This window comes from Schistosoma haematobium, chromosome 6 (assembly GCF_000699445.3).
Source record: "Schistosoma haematobium chromosome 6, whole genome shotgun sequence".
Taxonomy (NCBI): domain Eukaryota; kingdom Metazoa; phylum Platyhelminthes; class Trematoda; order Strigeidida; family Schistosomatidae; genus Schistosoma; species Schistosoma haematobium.
The window spans coordinates 8,798,571-8,823,146 of NC_067201.1; the positions used below are offsets into that span (position 1 = coordinate 8,798,571).

The 24,576-nt window shown below is 38.0% G+C and overlaps 1 protein-coding gene across 1 annotated transcript; it reads left to right on the forward strand.

Annotated features, from left to right (window-relative positions):
• The first annotated feature begins 10,094 nt into the window (after window positions 1-10,094).
• RPRD1B (Regulation of nuclear pre-mRNA domain containing protein 1B) lies at window positions 10,095-24,492 on the forward strand. Its single transcript, XM_051216794.1, has 7 exons — window positions 10,095-11,488; window positions 11,523-11,652; window positions 12,732-12,885; window positions 13,890-14,198; window positions 16,963-17,095; window positions 18,755-18,933; window positions 23,153-24,492. Exons 1-7 carry the CDS (start codon window positions 11,341-11,343, stop codon window positions 23,297-23,299), a joined length of 1,200 nt encoding a protein of 399 aa, XP_051065410.1. The 5' UTR covers window positions 10,095-11,340; the 3' UTR covers window positions 23,300-24,492.
• The last annotated feature ends 84 nt before the right edge of the window (window positions 24,493-24,576 follow it).

Genomic DNA, 24,576 nt, shown 5'->3' on the forward strand with positions numbered 1-24,576 from the left:
TACACTTAATATAGTCTAGCAGTAGATCCTTGAGAATTGTATGAAAGCGAAATGGGCTTTTTCGGTAAAGCCAGAGTTTTTAATAAGCTATATGCTTCTTTTCCAACGAATGTGAGAAAATGCGCTACAATATTAACATCCTCATCATCTTCCTTGGTCATAGCCTAAATTTCGAACCTTTCAAAGTAGTCCTGAAAAGCTTCAGAAGTTGAATGAATATCTAACTTTTCCATCACAGGCTCCATTGCGACGCCAATATGATATTCGTAAGTATTTGAATTATAGTATGAACTAAGAATCCCAGCAATAACGTAATCGGATCAAGAAGTACTAGATAACCACAAACGAATGTACAAGTACAAAGGAATCATCAGTTCATTCAAACACCACAAGATCTCGGATTGTGGCGCGAAATCCACTCAACCATTTGGCTAAATAGAGTCTTCGCATTATAGCTGATGTCAGTTCGTGATGGAAACCCTAAATCTAATTCCTATCATTAACCATATTAATAATAATAATCATGAATCGAATTCCTCACACTGATTTATAACCCTCATTTGGTCCTGGTGATCAGATGGACACACACAGGGTCAGTTTGGCGTCGCTCAAAGGTTGTCCATGAATTATGGTCTTAGAGTTCACTTTGGCATAAAACTCTGATTGCGGTCTACTTTTGATCTGTTAAATGGTGAATTTCATTTGTTTGAGTTGGTAATGTTACAAACAACCGCATTAGGATGACTAAACATTCACCCAGGTTGTGAGCAACAAATACGTCAAACTACTAACAAACTGAAATAAAAGCTATGTAACAAGCACAAACATTGCGAAAAATTGACGTATGACGGAAAAATTCTGTTCATAGCTGACAAATAATGACATCCCAAAACTCCCGACAATATTTAATATGTTCGCAAAAACCCATGGACCAGCGTCCTGACTGTTCTTTTACAAACTGACTGGATCAGTGAATTTCCAGGAAGTATGAACATGACGTGCTAGCACGTATATATATATATATATATATATATATATAATACAAGTGACAAACACTGCAATACCTGGCAAGCACAGTACGATCAACGGAAACCTGGTGTTGGGACATGAAGAGATGCAATCAGATGCGCCTTCTGATATACGGCAAGTTCCTTTTGATACATCTTCATGTCATGGCTCTAATACTAGGTTAGTAAGTAGGCACAGCAAAATTAGCTCAAGCATCACCTTAGCAGAGTCAAAAGAAAAGCAGTTGAGGGAAAGACAATTATTAGGGATTAGAGACTTGAAAGATAGGTAGAGGAAGCAACTGTTGTCCCTTTAGAGAGAGTTAGGGTCGTTAAGGCTAAAAGAGAACATGTGTAGTAAAGTATCTTCTGCCTCCAATTGTGATAACAGAGGGCAAGAGTATGTTCACAGTTCCGTAAGCCGTTCTTATGACCTTAGAATCAAGTCCCCAGAAAAGTCAAATCTGTTAGACTATCCACGAACGAAGAAGAGGGAAGTGACCTTGGCATCTGTAAGTGTGGGTCTTGAGCTCACAAAAGTAGAACTGAGTAGTTTTGGTGGGCAACCATCAAAATACTGGAAATTTATCAGACAGCTCGAGTTATATGTGGTATCCAAGGTCGAAGATGATGGTCAACGGCTCTTGTTCTTGTTACATTATTGTAAAGGAAAGGCTCGAGAGGCCAGAGAAGAATGCATAATGCTTCCACCATGATCGGGATATCGTAGAGCATGTGATATACTGAGACGTTTGTTCGGTAGAACACATGAAGTAAACCGAGGTTTGCTAAACGATTTGACTGAAGGTTCCAATACAAAGCACAATAACGGAAAAAGTCTGTCTAGGTTAGCAATAAATATGGAAAGTTAATCTACAGCCTTAGAACAAATAGATTATTCAGCGGATCTCAACTCTGTAGGAACTATAGAAAGCATAGGGAAGAGGTTGCCCACGGCGTTACAGATGCAATAGGCATATTATATCAAAAATATATTTGCACCTCTTCGCTTCTGACTTCTGATTTCACTGGGATGGCACGGTTCGATTATAAAAGGTGTTACTGGTCAAGATGTTGTCAAACTCCGGATACCTGTGGCATCTTTCAGTCAAGTAGCTGCGGAAATGAAGAGGTAAAAACTGGAGTTGCTACGAAAAGGTAAAACCCATTCAACTCAAGCTGGACATAAAAGATTAGATTCATGAGCCGTTATGCACTCTCGTCATAAAGAAGTAAATGCATCGTACAGTTGCGCTCATATTATCCAAAGAAGAATGCTAATCACTTATAGGATGTTAGTCTTGTGGCTTCAGGGTCGTCAGTACATCATTTCAAACAAATAACGAAGTAATTACCACGAATGTCATCAAGTGCAATGCACCCACCAATGATAACAACGAAGACGATCAAAATCAGTTTTGAGTCTAAATTTTATCGTGGAAAACTACCCCGGGTTAAAACGGGATCATCCTGATGGAAAACCTGGATGCCGAATTCGAAATGGACAACATCGAGTATGAAGATATCATTTGACGACATAGACTGGGCGAAAGAGACGAAAACGGTGAGAGATTTGCAAGTTAATGAATCTTCAACAAAATGGTTGTAGGCAGCACGATATTGCTCCACGAACGCATGCAAAAAGCTACATGGCTTTCACTTTCAGTGGCTACGAAGTGCCAGTGGGTTCTGGGTCGTAAGAAACATCATCATAAGGAATGGATCACCATCGGAACCTTTAGCAGGATTCAAGAAGGAATAAGCAAGGAGACACCTGTTAATAACAGTGATGCATTTCTTATCCACGGTCTACTTTGGTTAGTTCAGAATAAGCATCAACTTATTTTATGGTGAGCGATTGATTTTGGTGCTAGCAATATGCTAAAGAGTAGTGAATGAGTCAACGTTTGCTCATCAGATCAGAAATTTAATAGCACTGCATAAAAGCTAATTCAAAACTTTAGGAATATGTCCATGAAATAAGTAGTCTAGATATCCTAATCACTTAGTCTGCAGTACCATCATCAATGAGCCTTTATACAAGCACTGACAACCGGTCATATATACGCGATATTTCCCCTCTAGCTCAGCAAATGAATAAACGAGCAGTATCGGTCGTTGTTAGACCTACATCATCCAGTATATCGCATTTTCTGTTATTGCTACCTCATTTTTTCTCATCCAGTGATACTTCCTTTGAACCTCCTACGGAACTCACTTGATATCCTCTACAACTTCGGCCAGACTAACAACTTCCAACATCAAAGAAGAAGTGATAATTTCTGTTTTCAGACCAACTTAACAGGAAAACCAAATGTTTGGTAGTGTTACTTAGAATCACGATGAACCTCCAAGTAAATTTATTCCTTTCTACTGGTGAGTCATACGAACACTGAACGAACTGCCACTTAACATGGAAGATCATTAAGTGAGGCTTCTTCTATCCCGTTTTTAACTTTGGATATTCAATAAGGTTTGAGTTACGCTCTTAGCGCGCTGCTTTAGAAGCTGCGCAACGAGATGTCTTAGGCAGCGCTCCAGGGGTATCGCGACACTTTTTGCGCTACTTTTTTATCTCTGCTTTGTGCACAACCAAATTTTGAAATTAATTACGAATAAATTTGAAAGTCTGTTTTCTCTTTTCATAATTAAGTGAAAAGGGGTTTTTCCATTTTGCGTTACATGGTATCGCGAAGTCCTTGAAAATTCATTAATCAGGTGCTGCTATAATAGTTTTTTCATGTTTGCATTACAGACTAGCAATTATTTCTACTTAGATATACACTGGTGGTAAACAAATCTTTTATTTTTATATGAAATAGCATGATTCAGGAATATATCGTCATAAAAATTGTATTGTCGTCAAGGCTACCAAAACTGCGTTACAACTAACGATACCATGGTAAGATTTATCGTTTTTCCCGTCTTTATCACAATTTCGGCTGATTTTCACTGTTTTTTCGACTTTCATGGCATAAATAGGTTGATAGTGAAAACATTAGGTGTATCGAGTGTTGTAAGTATTATATTAATGCTATAGATGATAATAACACATACCAAGATGTTAATATCACCTTCTACAGTTAGATATATTAGCCACTAGATGATTATATTGCAGGAAATAAATCACAATCATGCGGAAGAGGTATAATGTGGAGGTTTTATCAGAGACCAGTTTGAGATAGCATTACTACCTTTTGTATAGATCTACACAAGTATTTGGCTGTACCAAAGCATGTCATTGAGATATGGTTGTGATTTTTTTCTTTTTTTAATTCATAATTCACGGGACGACTACCTCAATTCTCAATAGCCGTGCAATTGTTTTGATGTCCTACCTACACTTCAATAAACATTATTACTTTTTTACTTACATGGGAACCTGTAGAAGTGTTGAGAATGTGTGTTTGAGTGTCAGTGAACTTTTGATTAAATGCACATTCCTTATAAATAATACATCACCTGTTCCTTCTTTTGCAGATAATTTCAAATAACAATGAAGTAGCAATTGCATTGGATATGCAAAACAATCGATGCTTAAGCTTCTGCTCTAGTGTTGTACAATAATACGCTTTACCTTTTAAATAAAAATTTTCAAAAATATGCCGGTTTTCCACTGCATTGCAGATTTATTTTGGTCTGTTGTTGAAAATAAAGGCGAACATAGGAGACCTTCGGGGTTATGTCAATGGATGGAAAATAGGGAGTTCTGTGTGTATTTAGGCGAAAAGTAGACAATTCAGCGGACATTTAGGCGAAAAGTGAGTAATTTATCGACAAAACGGTGAAAAAGGGGGAAATCCACATTATTTCCCCCGGACAGGTGAAAAAGGCGACATTCTGATGCGTTTTCCCCTTTCGCTACCAAAGCATTTACCCCTTTTTGGGTTGTCTGGGGAGCTACAATGTTTTGGCTGCCGGTATTATTGCAAAAATACCTAATAACAGAAATAAGTACTGACATAAAGCTGTCACGAGAAAGCACTGAGAAGTATGATTCGATAGTCAAGATATCTTGATCTAAGGTGACCAGATTGTGTGAGATCTGTGGTTGAATACTGGTTTCCGTTTTTATATTAGTTTCTGGTAAACATTTATACTGAAATAACTTTCCTGTCTATCTTATTTCCAGATAGCTTCGCAAGCGTTCACAAACCTAACGGGAACAATTCCTGAGAAATAGAAGTTATTTATTAATGGATCATCTGTGCTAGATTCAAACTTTAATAAACGTTTTCATTTATAACGCACCAGTCTTTTAATTACGGCAATTCTTATCTATCGTGACAGGTCGAAATCCGAACTACTAGTATGGTACACCATGTTCAAGGTAGCAGTATTTGGTAGACGGTATGCATGACTAATCGCGTGTGCGCCAAACTGGTAATTATTACACAAGAACGCGAAACAACATCCCTGTCTCACAGCCACATAAGACTGCACAGTATACTCCCTGCCGTTACGCTATAAGAATAAGTCAATGGCCATATAAATGAATTTATGTAAAACTAAAAAGATTACAGTATTAGAACTTCTTGTTATCAAGAAGCATAGCTATGGTCTGTATTAACAATGGATTCTGACGTTGTAGCTTCATCATTAGCACCGATTGAACTCATCACTTGTGCGCATATGTCTTCCGATGCTTCGAGGCATGAACGGATGAGTTTACTTGCCAAAGGTTCACTAAGAGCATGGATTGAGTGGTAGTTGCTAGTGAACTTCTCTAGCAGATCATCTCTCTGTAGAGATTGAGATGTTGTCCAGCGCACGAAGAACCAGGTCCATTATGTATTTTCTTGTCCACCGGTTGCTATGTCGAAATAAGCCTACAAAACTTAGAGATAAAGGAACAAAAATACCCCCACGAATCAGATCTTTAGAATGTGCATACAAAATATGACCACAGGGCAGCATGTAGTCATTGAAACGCAATATTTTAACCCGAAGAATAAATTCATTTGAAGTAAGGCATACGTAGATGACCGATGTCGTCTCCTTTGCCTAGGTTGTGTTGGCGAGTTAGACGTTGTACGCTCTTCAGAAGAATGATTATTACTATCATCATCTACATCCTGAACGCAAGCATCTGACTCTGACGAACTGCGTTTACGTCCATATGTAGTGACATATCTCACGAAAAAGTACTTTAGAGTTGGATCATCACTGTTCTCTTCGCAAACTGACATAACGTAGTTAGTATGCGTATACTAAAAAAATAATTACTAACCACAGAAGTCGTATTACCTTATGTACTTCTTTCAAACAGGTCTCAAAATTGTCCCAACTTGTAAATCTTCGAGATAACATAATATTCAAATGGTTCAAATGGTTGTGGACGGAATAGAAGAAGCTTTCGCTTAACAGGCTTCCGTGTCTAGTAGCAGGGGATCACCAAATCCTCCAGGCAGGAACCTAGGTATGTTAACAATAAAAAAGGAAAAGAAATTGGTAAATCATAATGTGATGCTGTCCTTGGTCCTTAAGAATAGGTCAAGTTGCCTCTTGAAGGACTCCTGAGAAGTCGCTTGGACTAGCTCGGCCGGCAGCGAATTCCAGCTTTTGACAACTCTTAAGGAGTAGAAGTTGCGTCTACATTCCGTCTTGCTATGTTGTGTTTACAGTTTCTGGGTGTTACCCCTTAGATTATTATTCGAACTAAGCTTAAGTAGGTGTTTAAGAGGATGTCCAGAAGTGTTAAGAATACTATAAGCCATTAGTAAATCACCTCTAAGACGCCTATATTCTAGTGGGTAAAGGTCTAGTGAACGGAGGCGTTCTTCGTAAGGCTTAGATTTGAGTCCTCGAACTGATTTCGTGGCTCGCCGTTGGATACGCTCCAAAGTGACCTTGTCTTTATGGAGTGAGGGGGGGAGTACTATGTTTCCGTACTCTAAATGGGGACGGATGAAACTATTGAAGATTGTATGGAAAGTTCGTCCGTCAAACTGTCCAAAAATGCGCTTCAACGTTACCAGTGCAAGGTTTGCTCGGAAGGCATTTTTGTCACAGTTAGCGTAAGACTTTAAGTCATGGGGCACCAGGACTCCTAAATCTTTTTCGACTTGGGATACTACTAGAGAGGAGTTTCCTAAGTTGTAACTGTAGTTTGCGACATGTCGCAGATGGACTACTTTACACTTTGAAGTGTTAAAGGTAAGTCCGTTGTCGTCTGCCCAACTTTGAAGTCGAGTCAGATCCTCCTGAAGTGCCTGTGTATCGTCTTGGTTGCGTATCTCTCTCCAAAGTTTCACGTCGTCGGCAAAAAGTAGTAAGTCTGACGTTACCTGTTGAGGAAGATCATTTATGTAGATCAAGAAGAGAAGAGGCCCTAGTACTGAGCCCTGGGGGACCCCACTAGGACATTCCATAGCCTGAGATAAAGTGAAATTAACCCTAACCTTAAAGTGTCGATTTTTAGGTATGAAGTAAGCCAATCGATTAGAGGTGGTTTGATACCTAGTCGTTTGAGCTTGTTGATAAGACACAAGTGGTTAACCTTATCAAAAGCTTTTGAGAAATCAAGGTAAATGACATCAACCTTTCCCTTGCAATCGAGGATGCTTGTCCAGCTGTCCACCGCAGTCAGCAGGTTGGTTATACAAGAGTAACCCTTCCTGAAACCATGCTGTTGGGGTGAGAAGAAATTTAAGGACAGTAGATAGTCATTTAAACCGTCGCATATCAGGGACTCCATGAGTTTTGAAGGTAATGACAGAAGAGCCACCGGCCGATAACTTGAAGGTTCATTGCGTCGACCACCTTTGAAAATTGGTGTGATGTGAGCCAACTTCCAGTTTTCCGGTAATTTGCCTCGGCTAAGCGAGTGTGAAAACATCACGCTAAGCGGCGTTGCCAGGATTGAGGCTGCCTCCCTCAGTATGGCAGGATGAACCATATCCGGGCCAGGAGAAGTGTCAAGTCTTAAGTGCTGCAATTTCCGGAACACCAAGTTAGCGCTTAGGTCCACTTCAGAAAGTCCTGTGGAGTTGGAGATGAGACTGTCGTCAATAAAGTTGATGTCAGCCGGTTGAAATGTTTGAGAGTAATGGGCCGCCAGAAGGTTAGCGGCGTCGCCATCGTTGTTGGTCGGGCCGTTAAGACCTAGCAGTTGAGAAACTCCTGTTTTGGCTTGACGAAGAGAGGCTGCATAACGGAATAGGCTTCTAGGGTTAGAGGCGAATTTGTCCATAAGCTTTGTTTGGTACTGAAGCCTGTCTTCTCTTATAGCCTTCGTGCATGTGTTCCTGATATGTTTGTATTGCCTATACGCTTCATCGTTATTAGTTCGTTTGTATTCCGCCCAACAGTGCCGTTTGCGGCTTAGGAGGCGAAGGGTACGGTTCTTGATTACTGTAGGTGGCTTGAAGCTTTTGGGAACCGTTTGAGGAACTGAATGGTCTGTAGCACATAAGAGCGTGTACAGTAAGAAGTCCCAATGACCATCCACATCGATTTGAGGGTGAACATCCCAAACCACCTGTTGTAGATAGTCATGTAGAGCTGGCACATTCAGCCGTTTAAAATTCCAACGCAAATTATTGTTGGGATACCTTAGCTTAGTTTTGATGACAAAACTGAAGGCTATGACGGCATGATCGCTTTTTCCCAGAGGAGCCAGGATTGAGAGGTTGTCGACTAGGAATTCTTCGTTAGTGAATATACAGTCTAAGCGCGATGGTGTCTGACTGTTTCTCCAACGAGTTGCCGACCTCACATTTTCATATAAGCCCAAGTCATCGATGAGGTTGAAGAACCGAGCTTCAATTGAGTTGTCGCCTCCAGTGTACGTGTGTTCCGCGAAGTTGACTCTAGGGAGATTAAAGTCCCCTAGAATCAGGATGTGTGTGAAACCGAGACGGATAGAGCGGGATAGTCCTTCCAGCATACGACTATCGTACTCGGTGTCGGCAGTTGGCTTCCTGTAAATGACTCCGACTAGACACCTGGAAGTACTAGACAATCTTACAGAGCACCATATGGATTCCTCAAGATTGTTAAACTCGAGGTTGTGAACCTGGTGCACCTCCAAGCAAGAGCTTATGTATATGGCTACTCCGCCCCCAATTCCTGTTTTTCTGTCGTTGCGAAACAAAGTCATCCCAGGCAATGCTAACTCTTGGTCCGAGAACTGAGAAGATATCCATGTTTCAGATATTCCTATCAGATGGGCCTTATTAGCGTTGCTTAGTTCACGTAGTTCATCCAGTTTGTTTGGTAGACTCGCGGCGTTCATATATAAGCAGTTTATGCTTTCAATTTGGAACGCGTGAGCTTCGTCCTGTTTTTCTGTATGAACCTTATGTGAATGGACAGGTAGCCCACCTATGTGAGGTTTGCCGAGGTGGTAGGCCCTGTCCTTTACACGTTTTTTTATCGTTTAGACAGTCCACAAGTGGAATGGTCAGCTCCAACTTGTCTTTGTTCTTGGTCCTAACTTCGTATGGCCTATCCGGGTGCATGTGGATTCCAGGTGGCAATCGACGTCTATTAGCACGAAATGCTTCCAGAACTGCAGCTGCCATGTGGGAAGATGGGAAGGTTATCTTCATTAGACGGGGTCTAAGATCACCGTCCTTCTTGGCTAGTCTCGTCACATGCTGAGTCAGTATGTGTTTGAGCCTCAAGGACTGTTTGATGAATTTCCATTCCCTGATGTCAGAATTTGATTGAGTAGGGTCTGCATTTTCCGGTATACCTTGGACAATTATGTTTCTTCCGCGGAAAAACTTCTCACGAGATTCTTTAGGGACGTTTCGTATGATACTGCGCTCAGAGTACGGTATGTCGGGCAGTATTCTTACGTTACCATCTGATTTCAGCAAGTGGCTTGCTAGCAAGACGTCCTCTACGTCGGTAGCAGCCTTAAGTGTTACTCGGAGAAGCCTCGGGTGATTTAGATGCTTAGAATCCTTTCCTCGAGTGAGCCGGGTGACCGTCAAAGGCTCTATTCTAGGAAGTTCGAGCTTCTTGTTCCATTCACCCCAGAGCATCCTGTCGTTTTTGTCCTGCAGACTGAGAGGAAGATCAGGCTTGTCAACGAGGTTCATGATAATGAGAGAATCGTCACGAACTGTTGTTAATTTACCAGGTTTCACGATGGGTTCAGGTTTAGTAACTTGTTGTTTGGAGGTCAGTGTGCGTTTATGAATCATGGGCTCTTTATTGACCGGACGAACAGTCTTGGGGGTAGACTGTGCGACTAAATTACCAGTTATTTTCCGTGCAGCAACTCTTGGGTTGCTCGGCTTAGGCGGTGATGCCTGGTTCTTTTGGGCTCTCTTAACGTGAGTCGAATCACATGCAGGGTTTTTGGAAACCACTGTTGTGTTCGGGGACCCTGAGCTGGGAGACCCGAGTTTGCCTAGAGAGTTCAGTACCGTCGACGTAATGATGGTACTGAGCCTCGACACGTCGTCGTTAGTGTGGATGGATGCTCCATCGATGGAATACCTATCGATATCCCTGTTTTTGAGTCCGTTGCACTCTCTTGTTTGTATATCAGTTTTTTTACTATCGTATTCCAAGTTAACTGACAACTTGTTCCGAAGACTTGTCAGTAGGACAATGATGTTACTCAGCAAGACTACGGAGTCTGTGTTGCACGTGACACACACCCACTTTTGCTCTGACTTGCTGAGTCTGTTGTAAGCAGTTGCTGTCAGATCTGTGCATGCTTCGTGGAACCAACCTTTGCAGTTGTCGCACTGCATGCCAGTTGTGACAGCAAAACGGCATCCCGGACGTTTGCATGAGTTTTTCATGACGGTGTTGAAGCAAATTATGTTATAGATGCTTGCAAGAGCCTAGGACCTTTTAAAAAAAAACACTAAAAAGCACACTGAAAACGGACAAAAATGGACAAAACGAGTGATATAAACTGAAACTAGTCTATACGTGAAAAACAAAAAAAAACCGAATAGTAAGCTGAGGCAAAACCACAGGTAACTATTAAATATAGTGAAACTCAAAAAAAAAGTAATCTACCGAACGTATAGCTCAGGATAGATTCTTTAGAACTGAAATGGTACTTTTGTTGCGTAAGAACACAGCAAAAGTTTGATAAATGCAAATCACGTTAGGACTAAACTTCCCGTTTGAAGATTCGTCCTATATCATGCATCATCACGATGGCATCGTCTTCGTTACTTGAAGAATGGACGTTACCAGACATGCTGTGGCTGAACTCAATTCAAATCTAAAAATGTCTTGATTTGACCGCTTCTGAAAATTTTCACGGATTGTCGATGTGACGCACCAATCATTATGTGACGGTTTGACCTTCAAGTGCTCTCAACCCCCATCAGTGGACGATACCCTAGGAGCGTTGCTGATGTCTTACTCTGAAGCGGATGCAGTTAAGAAGTTGCAAGGTCTAGATAATTCTCAAGTTTCGGTAGAAAGTACATCCCAGTGGTTTCTAAGTAATAAACAAATGGCTAAAGACTTGGTCAAGCTCTGGTTTAAAGAGTTTCGCAAAGGTAATTCATTGGGTAAAATTATTCTTTTACTAAGCTGCTCCTAAGAAGAAAATCGCTTTTCTGCATCTGGCTAACGATGTTATACAAAGGGGTATAACTACAGCTCCTCAGTTCAAGAAACTGTTTGAACCAGTTTTGCCTACGGCGTTTAAAGAAACATCAAAGTGAGTTTGCTAATTCTAGTCTCTGTCCCGACAAGTTCTAATTTGCTATCCTGGTTTTGTTATATTCAAAAGTTTTTTTCATAGTATTTTCTGACCTTGCACATCTTATATCTATGTAACGGTCACAAAAAAACGCAGCTAGCTGGTAATGAGGCATCTGCCTCTGTATGGTGCGTACCATATTATTCTATAAGGCGCCCTATAGAATAATTGTGGAAATTCAACTCACAAGCCAAGTACTCGCTCTCTTTCTACGCTTTTGAAAATGTCCACTGTGCAAGACCCTATAGCTTTTAAAACTGATATGGACATTGCAGTATAATTATTGTCTCCAACTGAAATAATTATGCACAAACAAAACGAAATATAAATTCAGTTAATGGTTAAATATAGTGCCCAGGTAAAAGATTGTGTACTTTCGGCTGGTTACCTTTGCATCATATTGTGAGAATTTCCAGTGTATCACGTCCAACCTAGTTATCTAGAACTTAATTACCTCGTAACTAGCCGATCGGAATAACGTTAAATCCCGAACAGTATTGTTTTCAATTTCCATAGTTATAACGAGTAATTTTAAACTAGTCTACCATGAAAACGAGTAGGGTTTTTATGACAAAATGTTCAAATTCTCCGGTAGAGTCGAAAGTATCCAGATTTCTGCTATTATTTCTGGTGTATGTCATCCAACACCAACTACCAGATTCTAACACACTAACAGCAGATAAGAACGATAGCGATATATTCACGTTTAACAACTCTATTGCTCCATCTTTACTACTCCCGATATCATACTACTAAAGTGCCCTTATTATCCTAACCGTATTTGGCTTAATCATGGTTTACATACGTTACTTAAAATCGTCACTCAGTAATTCTACCACACAACGAATACTTATACGACAGGTTTACTCCATCATTTTTACATATGATAAGTTAAATTAGTATTTAAGTATTAGTTTATTTTGTACATTTGTGTTATTGTTGCCCATTAGCTGTAACTTGGTCTATTGTATACTTTCTTTTGTATGATTGATCAGGCGAGTAGATTTTCTGTTTATCTGATTAATAATTAATTTTAGAGTACAGCGTCATTCAGTGCGTTCATCTGTCGCTCATCTTTTAATCGTATGGGCTACTCGTCGAGTGTATTCTAAGAGTTTTCTTAGACAGTTACGTTTTATATGCCAACGAGCGGTCGCTGAAGCAGATACGCCAGATGCTAGTGAAGAGATTGTAAGTTAATCCTACTAAGTGAAATATATACCTATAAAATCGTTCACTTCTACCCGTGTACATTTTAAAATTTAAATCTGAGGTTAAAATTGTCTTTATTTAGTATAAATCTCACTAGATTGAAACTTGTCGTAACCTAGATCTTCTATTTGACGTGTGCATATTTTATTGCTCTCGTTTTTATTAAGATAATGAGTAGTTTTATCTGGATTTGTGCTGGAGTTTAACTGACCACTTAGCATTGTAACGAATTATCCACTTTTTGTGTCTGATGGTACACTAGTTTAAACGTAGTTTTTCAACAATGAATACATGTATAATATGTAGTTGGATATATCGATTCTTCTCAGAATCGGAGCTATTTTAATAGTAATGGAATGGAAATGGTATTACACCATATTAAGTCTTTTCCGCCTACTTGACAAAATGTAATAATTTTTCTTAAAATCACTGAAATTTAATTTCAGTGCTATCAGTCAGCCTAATCCACAAAAATTGGAAACAAACAACACGTTTTCACTCCCGAAAATGTTCTATTGCTTCTGCTATTATCAGAATCCACTGGCCACTATTCGGCATTCTGCTACCAGTTCAAAAATAAAGTTGTAAACAGAGTTAGGATGTCCATCAAGGTGCATTCTTTTAAATCGCCGTACTTTACAGCATGATCAATGTATTATGTGGTCCTTCATGAAACCACCTAGTTCTTAGAATTGTACCAGGAAATGTAAGCCCGTTTTTGTAGAGCCCAGGTTTACTTCAGATTTGTTCTTGATACGTAATAACCCGACTTTATTTTATGTAGCCACTTCTTGACATAGTAGGAAAAATGATTACGCATACATCCTTAATAATGGCTTCCGCTGTTTCACTATTCCATAGCTTCTTATGGGTCTGTGAATGTACGCTCATAGATTTTCACTAGTGAAATATAAAACTCACTTTTTACATAGTGTGAATTCACCTCCTATAATAATCATTCATCTTTTTAATTTTTGGCACAGAAACGTAACATCATTGCTGCATCACCATTCGCTTTCTCATTCACAGCAGTTTTGACAAATTCATCAGGATTATCAGGGAATAAAGAATCATCTGTTGCTGGTAATAATCTTCATACACCCAAGTTAATTGACAATAACAAAGTGAATCGTAAACGACACCGTTCTTCAACTACAAAAGACATCTCAACGGCTCCAATATGCTTTGACCCTAAAAATTATGGAGATAGTAATATGTCCCGTAATTCAATTTCTGCATTCCGTGAAGAGTTAGACCTTGAACTACAAACTGAGGCTACCGAACCTCCAAAGGTATGTTGTTGTTTTGATAATCATCAACTAGCGTGCTTAGTTTTAAACTGAAATCATCTTACGACTGACGATGTGATCTGCTTCTGTTTGGGCATATGTATGCATATGCGTATATGTATTCGGCGCCCCTTTGTACCAATATTCATGTGTTCGAATAATAATAATATTAATGTTAATGATGATGATAGGACTGACGATATCAACTGACTGCCTACATCTGATTATGTAATGTAAGGCTCGGGCGCGCAAACTGAGTCTCTGAATCAACAAGTTAAGTCCCTGTCACCAGTCATATCCAGCGTAGAACATGGCACATATGTGTATCAGTCCAAGTTCCCGCTACACATTACAGTCCCTGACATTTTAATAAATAAATAACACTCTTGAACATATTTCATTAAGTTCCCTCCTGAAGGATAAACTCTACAAAGTAATAATTAATGGTTACATGTAAACAATTTGTTCATATGTGGATTTATTTATTTGTTTAACAGAGCTAATGTGAGCTGACTTTCTGCAGTTGTGAGTGTCGGATTTAAAGTCTTTACGTCTTACAAATGTGTCAATCCAGAAATCACACGTATCATATAGACTTCATGGCGTAGGATGATTCTTTTACCGGCTAAAAATATCTATACACTACTAAGCAAAACTCCATGGACATTCATATCACTTGTTATAAAATATTCGCGTATTCAGTAACAGTCATAGTTATTGTACAACAATATGATTTTATTGTGACGTTTGGTGCCCGAAATCTGATACTGATACACGGTAAGCAAAGATGGATAGTGGCTAGCACTGGAGTCCAGGACGTGCGTTTCATCCTATTTGGGACTCGTCAGCTGGATGTCCCTGCATCTCAGAGTTGATTTTCACTCTGGGGCTCGAACCCAGTACCGTTCGCTTCAAACGCCATCGTGTTATCCACTCAGCTACTGAGTCCTGATAGCCACTTGCTTGTCCTTGATTCCACTGCTAGCCACTATCCATCTTCGCTTATAAAAGCTTGTAAATTAAGGTAATATCGAGGCATACGCACAGTATGCACATGTGCCAATAACGAACTGATCAATTTCAGTCCTAAACATCAATGGGAAGATACAAGCTAAACAATACCAAGTGATACACGGTATGCTAGCGAGTGAAGTGTATTGAACTACCGAATGAAATGCACAAATACTCATATATATCGGGATTTCATGCATTTTACTGGTGCTAACCTGTCGATTAATTGTCTCGTTTTTTTAATCTACATGTAACTCAAACATAATCGGATGATGATGATGTAAATGAAATATCTGGTGTGTCGGTGAAAATAAACAGATTTTCATGTTTAGTTTATCTGAGGCCTGTGAGGTCGAACCGATAGACAAGAGAGCAGTTATATTGATCTAGTCCGAGCACTGATTAGCTCTCCTAGACTGTCTATCTGGCATTACTAACCTTTGGCTATCCAATAACACGATAAATGTGAGCTAACAGCCGAGAGTAGCACTAGATGAATATTGGTCCAGAATACAGTTTCACACATTCGCTCGCCTGTTAGTCAAAATAAAGAACAACTCACCAAGGCTGATATTTTCTGATTATACAGTTCGACTTTCTGAACCATTTATACAGTAATATAAAGCACAATGCTGACAACACATCAACAGAATTAGGAAATCATAATATGGGCACAACTACACGACAGGTGGAAGAGGACTGAGTGATAGGTCCATAATAAAATAACAACTTTGGAAAGGTAAAACAAGTGTTTATGCGACAAACAAAAGCTCACTAGTAGGAGAATATAAAAATACAATAGTTTAATTATTTAATGAACAAACAAAAAAATCCAAACTATAGCTTCAGATCGGATTGTCCAATAAGTTCCGCTTTACCTAATATTCATCTTGACATAACGATATCCTATTTACTTCTGTCGACAAGCCATGTTTATACGGGCCGTATCTAGGATACATATATTTCAGATATGGTAACATTAAATATTAGAGATGCACATCAAAAATCCAACAAGTATATAAAGCATTTGAGTTCGGTAATACACAGACTCCGCGAATAATAAGGTGACTCGGTTTTTCTCATTTAAGAGAACTACTTGGAGTGGATAGACCCCTACATGCCATCATTTATTTATTTAAACAAACATTGATACAAAAGGACATCAATATATATATACTCCACACAAAGTACTTATCTCTCAATTAGTTTGCGGGCTAGCATGCCATCCGAGTTCCCAAACCGAAACAGGTGGTTCCCTTAGGGGGCAACTTCCCGAGCCTTTGACCTAGGAATCCAATCCACAAAACAGTGGAGTAACCTTAGGTGTGACCAAGAATAGGTTCATACGCCATTTGTTCCTCAACGATCCTAAAGCCCTTTTGAACCATTGGTTTGAAATCTGGGTTTTCTTACTCCCGATTGTGTAAACAACACCTCACCATAATAAGTCAGTGTGTAGGACTTCCCTCATGCATCTGTATGTAAAAAAACACTGATCAAAGTTGCACCTGAGTAATTGGTAAGGGTAAATATATATGAGTGGTGGAATAACTTGAAAGAATATTGTAATTAATCTACCTGAAAGCTAGAATCAATCACGTAGGCGCTATAAAAATGGAACTAGTAAAGCCTCCCTTCAGATTACATATTCCGATACACCTAGTATGATGGCCTATTGTTTTCTCGTACGTAAAAATACCTTATGATGTGATGTTCATTATTAGAAAACGATTTTTTAAATTCTTTTTATCTTTAGGTCAGTGAACTTATTCAACTTTTAGAAACTCTTCAATCAGCTGCTTCTGCTGATGCTGCTACACGCCGTGAAATAGCACAATTCCCGCCGGAAGTTTCTGATCCTAATAAAGCAATGGAAATTATGAAGTCATGTAAGATTTTTTTAAAAATCTTATGAAGATTATATATATATATATATATATATATATATATATATATACTACTGCTTATTTCAAAAGCCTATTGATTGTTTGATTGCTTATGATATTTCACTTCACCTTCATAACAGTAACATAGACTATTGAGAAAGATATGTGTAGTTATAAGTCTCGAATTTTTAGACTTATCCCATTGATTTGATAGAAAATGTCAACTATATCATGAATTCTAGATGACTAAGAAATTGAGTTACTATGAAGTAAATTCAAGTGTTTAAATTATTAACAATGGCGTATGAATAGTATGATTCATTTGGGAAAACCATTTGCAACTGTTTAGCCTTTTAGCGTTTTCCTATTTTCATTGCTAAAATATCCACTTAATCAGTTCATTAGAATTTGTTTTTCCGGTAGTTTCTTTTAAGTAAGCTTACTGGGAACTAAACATGTACTCAAAAGGCTGTGTTCACTTTTTGTAATACATGTATGTGGCTCATTATTCAATAATTAGTACAGACCAATATTCAGTCATAGACACCTTCGAAGCATTACTTGTGTATATTGGCATCACCGAGTAAACAATGCTGAGGTTAGACGCAGAATACTAAGTAGTGATGGCAGGTCAGTTGATGAGATAATAAATCTTCATCGATTTTGGTGGTTGAGACATATTCACGTTATGCCCAAGCACCACCTACCTTGACTTGGGACGCTCGCTGGTGTTGGACTAGGTTTGAAGAAATCTAGAAGCATCCAGTCCAAGATATAGTATCAATGAGTGAATACATTGTCTGTTGAACTGGTCCGTGCTGCTAGATTCTTACTACCTGTCCCAGGTCCTCGTGATTATCGTAACTAATGGCTGAAGACTTTTAAGGTGGTGGTTAAAGGTAGTTGACCTTACTGCCCAACATAGTGTACTCGATGTCAGGTCACTTCGACTAGTGACCACATTGTGAATTGCTCGACAGAATCCGGTTAGCACTGAAAACAAATTGGCATTCATGGCATTGGTCACTTCCAAGTGATTAATCAACTTTAGATGACATGGAACACAATCGGTCACAATGATTTTGATGCACTCATTTCCCCCTTTAGATGTCAAGTCTCAAAATTACTTTATACTTACTCCGTGAATTCATTTTTTCTCGAACCTTGTCTATACCTGGTCTACCACTGATAATACTATTATATTGATATTCATCTTGATCATTTCAAGTCTCTGTACTTATGTAGGTGTGACAACTAGGACCGATTCACATATTTTCCAGATTCTGTGTTGCTTATGACTGATTAACTGACTTCATCCAGTCTACTGTTACCGGCCTACAGTAATGTTGTGAAGATTAATAAGTAAACATATCTCATCCATCTTGTCTATAAACTAACATTTTGTTCGTTAATCTCAAGTTATATTTAAAACGATATCTGGTGGTGTCGTAAATGCACATTGTCTAGGAATCCCTCAAAATTAGGACAAAACAGCTATCCAGTCCTTCCTAGTTGCCAACAGTTGTCCAACTAAGATCAGCTCATGATGCAAAACTACAAAAATTCAATAATCTCCACATATCTTTCTGGTAAACTAAAATAGACAATTATCTTACGCAACATTACCCCTCTTATTCTCATATTACACTTTCTTTTTACCAGCATCTGAACAAGAACAACAAGCATTAATAGAACTTATCAGTAAATGTTCCTCTCGACTAGATGTCTACAATCAATTGTTAGAAGAAGAAACAACTAAACGTAACCAGTTAGCTCTTCAATTACGTGCTTTTCATAGTCATTTGAACGAACGAATTTTACAGGCTAAGATTGAAGTCGATGTAAGTGTTCTGTTGCTATTGTTATTCTTAGAAAAGATGATTTTAAACTGACTTTTTTTGTTGATTTACCAAATTCCATTAACTTGAAAAATAAGTAGCATAGCTTATGTACATTTGACCTAGAACAGCCACACATTTATTTAAATCAGAGTTACCTATATTGAAACAGTTGAAGTAGGATTCGAACCATAATGTAGCGCTTAGTTGTAGTTATCCAAGCAAAGTGATAATTCACTGGATAGTCGTACAATCTTTTTTCTTTTCTCGTAATTGATGTCTTGTCGATCGAATGCTACTTGTTATATCTGATCGTCTCTGATTGTTGTATCGGAAACGCCTATCACTTATAACCGAAACGAGAGACCTCGGCAATTCTCACGACGCGAAAGTAAAAGTACAAAGACTGGTATAAGTAAAGATTTATTAACCCCCAAAACACGACGACGACAACCCTAGTCAAAAATACACATTTATATATTGATTGTACTCACACTTGGATTAATAATTAGGATGAAATGACATATATAATAAATACTCAGTTATGACAAATCATATGTTGAGTATAGTTCATGTCAATGGAATACACGAATATCGTATGTTATACAGAATAAGATATCATACGAGAAAACAAAAAGTACTGCATTGAGTAATCATTACATTGAATCAAAACGGAAATAATGTTGAACAAAACTCATAATAAGTAAATCAGTCGAATTTTGACTTTTCTTCCCGTCATATCACCTTCCCTTCTTTTTTTTGAAGACTCAAATTTTAGATCCTGACTTTATCCTCCCCCACGAAATAATGTTGGGTCCTCATATTCCCAAGTTATAGTTAGTGTGACTCTATTTAAAACATATTTCCCGCATTGAATAGAGAGTTCACTAGAACTGACTAGATGATGAGGATCAACGACACTTGATATGAGGTCATTAAGGTTTGATTCTTCTGAAACATTTTCATCAAATTTCTTGAAAATCTCATTGGTAGATAGGGGATCACTAGGATAATCAGCATCTATCAAATTTTCATTAGGTTCTTGATCATCATCCCACATATTTTTCTCATTTTCGTAAGAAATTTGATCAAGATCATGTGAGTCATTAAGATAACTCATATCTGGTAAAACAACTAGAGAACCCCGATGAGTAGATTCATCATAAACTTTTGTCGTAGAATGATGAGCTCCATTTGATGCAGCTGTCTTCATTATGCTTCTTGATTCATTTTCTGTTTCTTCGTGGGCGATTACTGCATCGATTTCATGTGCATTTAACAAAACATCGTCCTTCTGTGAGTTGGACAGGTCAGTGTTTGTACATAGTGTTTCGGGGACAATGGGATTTGAACCCGCTACAGAGAATGTCTCTGAAATAGACGTTTCTGGACCACTGGGCGGATCATGAATGACTGCTACTGCTTCGCTTAAATTGCTGATTGTCAAGGATTCATAGAGGCTTCTGTCGACACATTCATACATTCTGCAATCATTTTCCAGCTCTGTACTCAATTTAGATATTAGTTCATTAACTCCTGTCACATCTCCATGATTCGGTAGCCGTGTTTGTAATTTGTCTAAAAATTTTCAACTGATTCTTTTTAAAACGCTGCTGTTGTCGCTGAAATAGCAACTGTAATTGATCAGAAGGGAGAGCCATTTTCTCTTTCTGGATGAATCAACACGGTAATAGAAAATATAGCATGACAAGTTAATAGCCTATGTCGTTCAAGGACACCGATGACAATTCTGTATGCTGATTGTCTTGGCTTTTTTTCACCCCATCGCCACTGATATGTTTCAGTTATATAATTGAATCTTATAGACAAATTATTTATTAACTCTTAGATAATCACCTAGCCTATTACCATTGTTTATTACGTCAAAATGACTTACAGTATATTTCGATAGATGATTTATCGCTTACTTTCCATCCTTTTGTCAAATTATACAGTTTCTCAGTACATCTTTACAACTATATATTCACGATAACCAGTATTTGTGTTCTTGTTGCAAATTAATTGCATTAGTTCAGTCAGCGAGACTATGATTTATGAACGAACCAATTAGATTTATAATGCCACGCCTTGGATTTTGGCGCGAAATTCATCCGCTTATTTGGCTAAATACCGTTTTGACATTATAGCTGATGTCAGTTCGTGATGAAAACATTAAATCTATTTTCTAACCCTAGCGTTCAATTGTAAATCCTAATTCTAATTCCTCGCACTAATATATAACCCTCATTTAACCTTAGTAAGTAGGTGAACATTCCAAGGTCATCTTAGCGCTGCTCAAAGGTCATCTATAAATTATAGTCTCACCGTTTGGTCTCTCATACCCGTGCTATGAACTTCGTAAAAATATGTTACAGACTGTCAGTTATTCAGTCGGTCGGTCATAATCAATGTAGAATCTAGCCATCATCTAGCCATTCGTCCTAGTTATTACATCACATCAGAACAACGAGATGACTATCAATGTAGATAGACGTCGTAATAATAATATCAGTAATACAAAGTAAATTAGGCGGAAAAATGGATTCACGAAATAAAATGTATGAAATAATTTCAAAACTTAGAACCTGAGGAAAAGCAAAGAGTGAAGTCATCTCCACAACTGCAATTGATTTTGAGCCACATTACCCAACATTATAGATGAGAAATTTTATGGATAAATAAATGGTTTAAAAACTGTTATAAGAAATGCTTAGAATACCAATTAATAGATAGAATGCAATAATATTATTTAACCGAGTGATAACCCCTCACGATAATGAAATTGTTCATGTAAACCTACGAATAAACTTAACTTGGAAAATTAAACCACTAACTATAAAAATAGGTCGTTTATCTAGTAAATAACACGTTTCTATGGGAAATATTAACGTTTTACTTTACGGCAGCGAAACATGGCCATTAAGAGTAGGAGACACTCGTAAGCTATTAGTATTTGACCACAGATGCCTTAGAAATATTGCTGACATCTGCTGGGATCACCGGGTAAGTAATAGTGAGGTTAGACTCAGGGTATTAGGAAATGATGGTAAATCAGTTGATGAGGTTATGAATCTTCATCGACTGAGATGGTTGGGCAACGTGTTACGTATGCCTGAACACCGATTACCACGACGTGCAATGCTATCCGGTATTGGAGATGGTTGGAAGAAAGTTAGGGGCGGCCAAACCAAAACGTGGCATCAGTGCTTGAAGACACTAACTTCTAGTCTGAGCCATGTTGGTAGATGCAGACTACTTGGTTGGGGTCCGCGTGACTATCGTAACCAATGGTTGAAGACTCTTGGTGACATGGCTCAGAATCGATCACAATCGCGTCGGTGTATACACTCTTTGTCTTCCCTTAAACTAAGAGATTAAAATCACTTCATATCTTTCTTTTTACGAACCAATTCTTTCTTCTTGTACTATATTTCTATATGCAATCCTTCTCATATATTACCACCTTTGACCTAATCACTGCTATGAATCCGGTGTTCATCTTGTTGTTCTGATGCGGTATGGCAACCTGGACCGATGCACATATGTGCCTGGTCCTACGTTGTAGCTGACTGACTGACTGACTTATGATTAGATTATTATAAGCAATTAGAGAATAAAAATTTTGTCGGTCACTCACTTTCAAATGAAATTAAAACGTGGTTGTCGGGCGTAATCCTTGTCTATTATCAACAGTATTCAAATAAAATTTCAATTGTATTACACTTTATGAATAGTAGGGCAAGAAATGTGTCGAAAAGGTACTGTTAACCAGTAGTAATCGCGTTCACTTCCATTCGCAATAGCGTCTACAAATTATCGATCACTATATGGTGCGATTTTAGGCGGTAGGAGGTAGTCGGCATAAAACGCTAAACTAAGTTTTCGTACTAACCGATACCCGTTAGTAAGAAGTGTCTAGAATGTAGAAATTGATTCGAATCTCACAAGAAGCATCAGTTCCCTCGAAACTGCACGTACGCCTCCATGATAAATGCCAACTAGTATAAAGCTTGAGTCCAAGGTTTCTTCCCCCACTACCTTGAGCAACATTACAGCGTGGTGGATGAAATTTCAGCACTACTGAAAAACGAATAGATAAGCGTGATATTACTCAATACTCAGTGATTAATCGTTTATAAAAAAGTTAATCAGTTTGTTCCCTGTTCTTATTATCTACATCAGTTTATATTTATTGTTGTTTGTGTTTATTATTCTTGCACAGGACTTGAAGTCGAAATTAGATCATGGTCACTCATTAAAAAGTGAACTGAATAAACATATTTTAAATCTTCCTGATCTGCATCTTCTACCTGATATGACAAATTTCGGTTTAGATCCGTTACCAACAGTTGGTGATCTATTCGGTTAAATTTCTAGTCTCAAGTTATGTAATCATCAGTTCATGTAGTATTGTCTATCTTCCTTCTTGACTTACTTTTCTATGTATATCAGTCCAATGTATAAAGCTTAACATTTTGTAAATATAAATTTTATTTCTAGTAATATGAATTGTGTTTTTCCCCCGAGTTTATATTATATGATATCTGTGTATATCTGTTCATATGTTCAGCTCCTCTTCAATTTCTTTCACGTGTATGTATGATTGAATGAATGAATATGTGTATGAAACAGTTCATTCAAGTTGCACACCATTATTTCATTGGTGATTTCCTTTCTTTCAATAGACAAATGTATTTAAGACTTTCTTTATTATTTCAAGAGCTCTACTTGACAACTCAGTTTAATAAAGTAGAAGTCTACTTTTGAATAACTTTGCCAATATTGTTTAACTTCAATTAGTACCTTATACGGAGTATAATTAAAACGAACTATCACTGGCTTTCAGTTTATTTTGAAAACACTAGTTAATATTTTTGGTTGAAATGGGAAAAAAATCTTTTTAAGAATAAGCACATTATACTAGTTTTCTATATAGCTCCCTAAACTATGAAATCCTAAATCCTACACAAATGACTAACTTCTAAGTAATGATTGTCTGATTAGGATTTCAGTTTACGGCTTACTACTGGTTTAAATTAAAATCTGTTGGTAACTAAATTCTGCGGTAAAAGTATACTATACTGACGACCTTGGACAAATTTTCACTCAATAAGGAAATTCTGACTAGTCATAAAACAATTAGCAATACAAACCAGTGAAATAACAGAGGAGTAATAGCTTTAATCTGAATAATTAAACATCTCCAAACCCTAATCTTTCCGATTGCTGCTTATACTTTTATTGTCTCTACCACTACGGGATTTGAATCAACAACTGCATCTCTGTGCTAATATGGTGGGGCAACTCGAACTGATGTACGTACGTACGAAGTTCTACGTTGTTACTGACTGACTGACTGGAATTAAACCTCATATGTCAAATTATCCCTTTTAGTGAAATAAATAGGTCAAGTATACACATATAAATACAAATTAAGAGTCGAGCTAGTATTATCACCCCTTAGAGTTTTCGTCACTAACTGACATCAGCGATAATGCAAAATGTTTAGTGTTAGGCATTATAGGTTTAGCTGGAGTTCTGAGAAGGGTTTACAAAATCGGGTTTTCTTCACGAACTGACTTCAGCTATGAGGTAACATTTTGTCAACCTTCTGTTTATGAACCTAGTAAACTTAGAGTTAATATT

Bases quoted from the DNA above. Each gene is read 5' to 3' on its own strand.
- RPRD1B (XM_051216794.1), top strand. From the start codon at position 11,341: ATGTCTTACTCTGAAGCGGATGCAGTTAAGAAGTTGCAAGGTCTAGAT. The intron at 12,886-13,889 runs GTAAGTTAATCC...TTTTTGGCACAG, and splicing joins CAGATGCTAGTGAAGAGATT to AAACGTAACATCATTGCTGC. The intron at 18,934-23,152 runs GTAAGTGTTCTG...ATTCTTGCACAG, and splicing joins AGGCTAAGATTGAAGTCGAT to GACTTGAAGTCGAAATTAGA.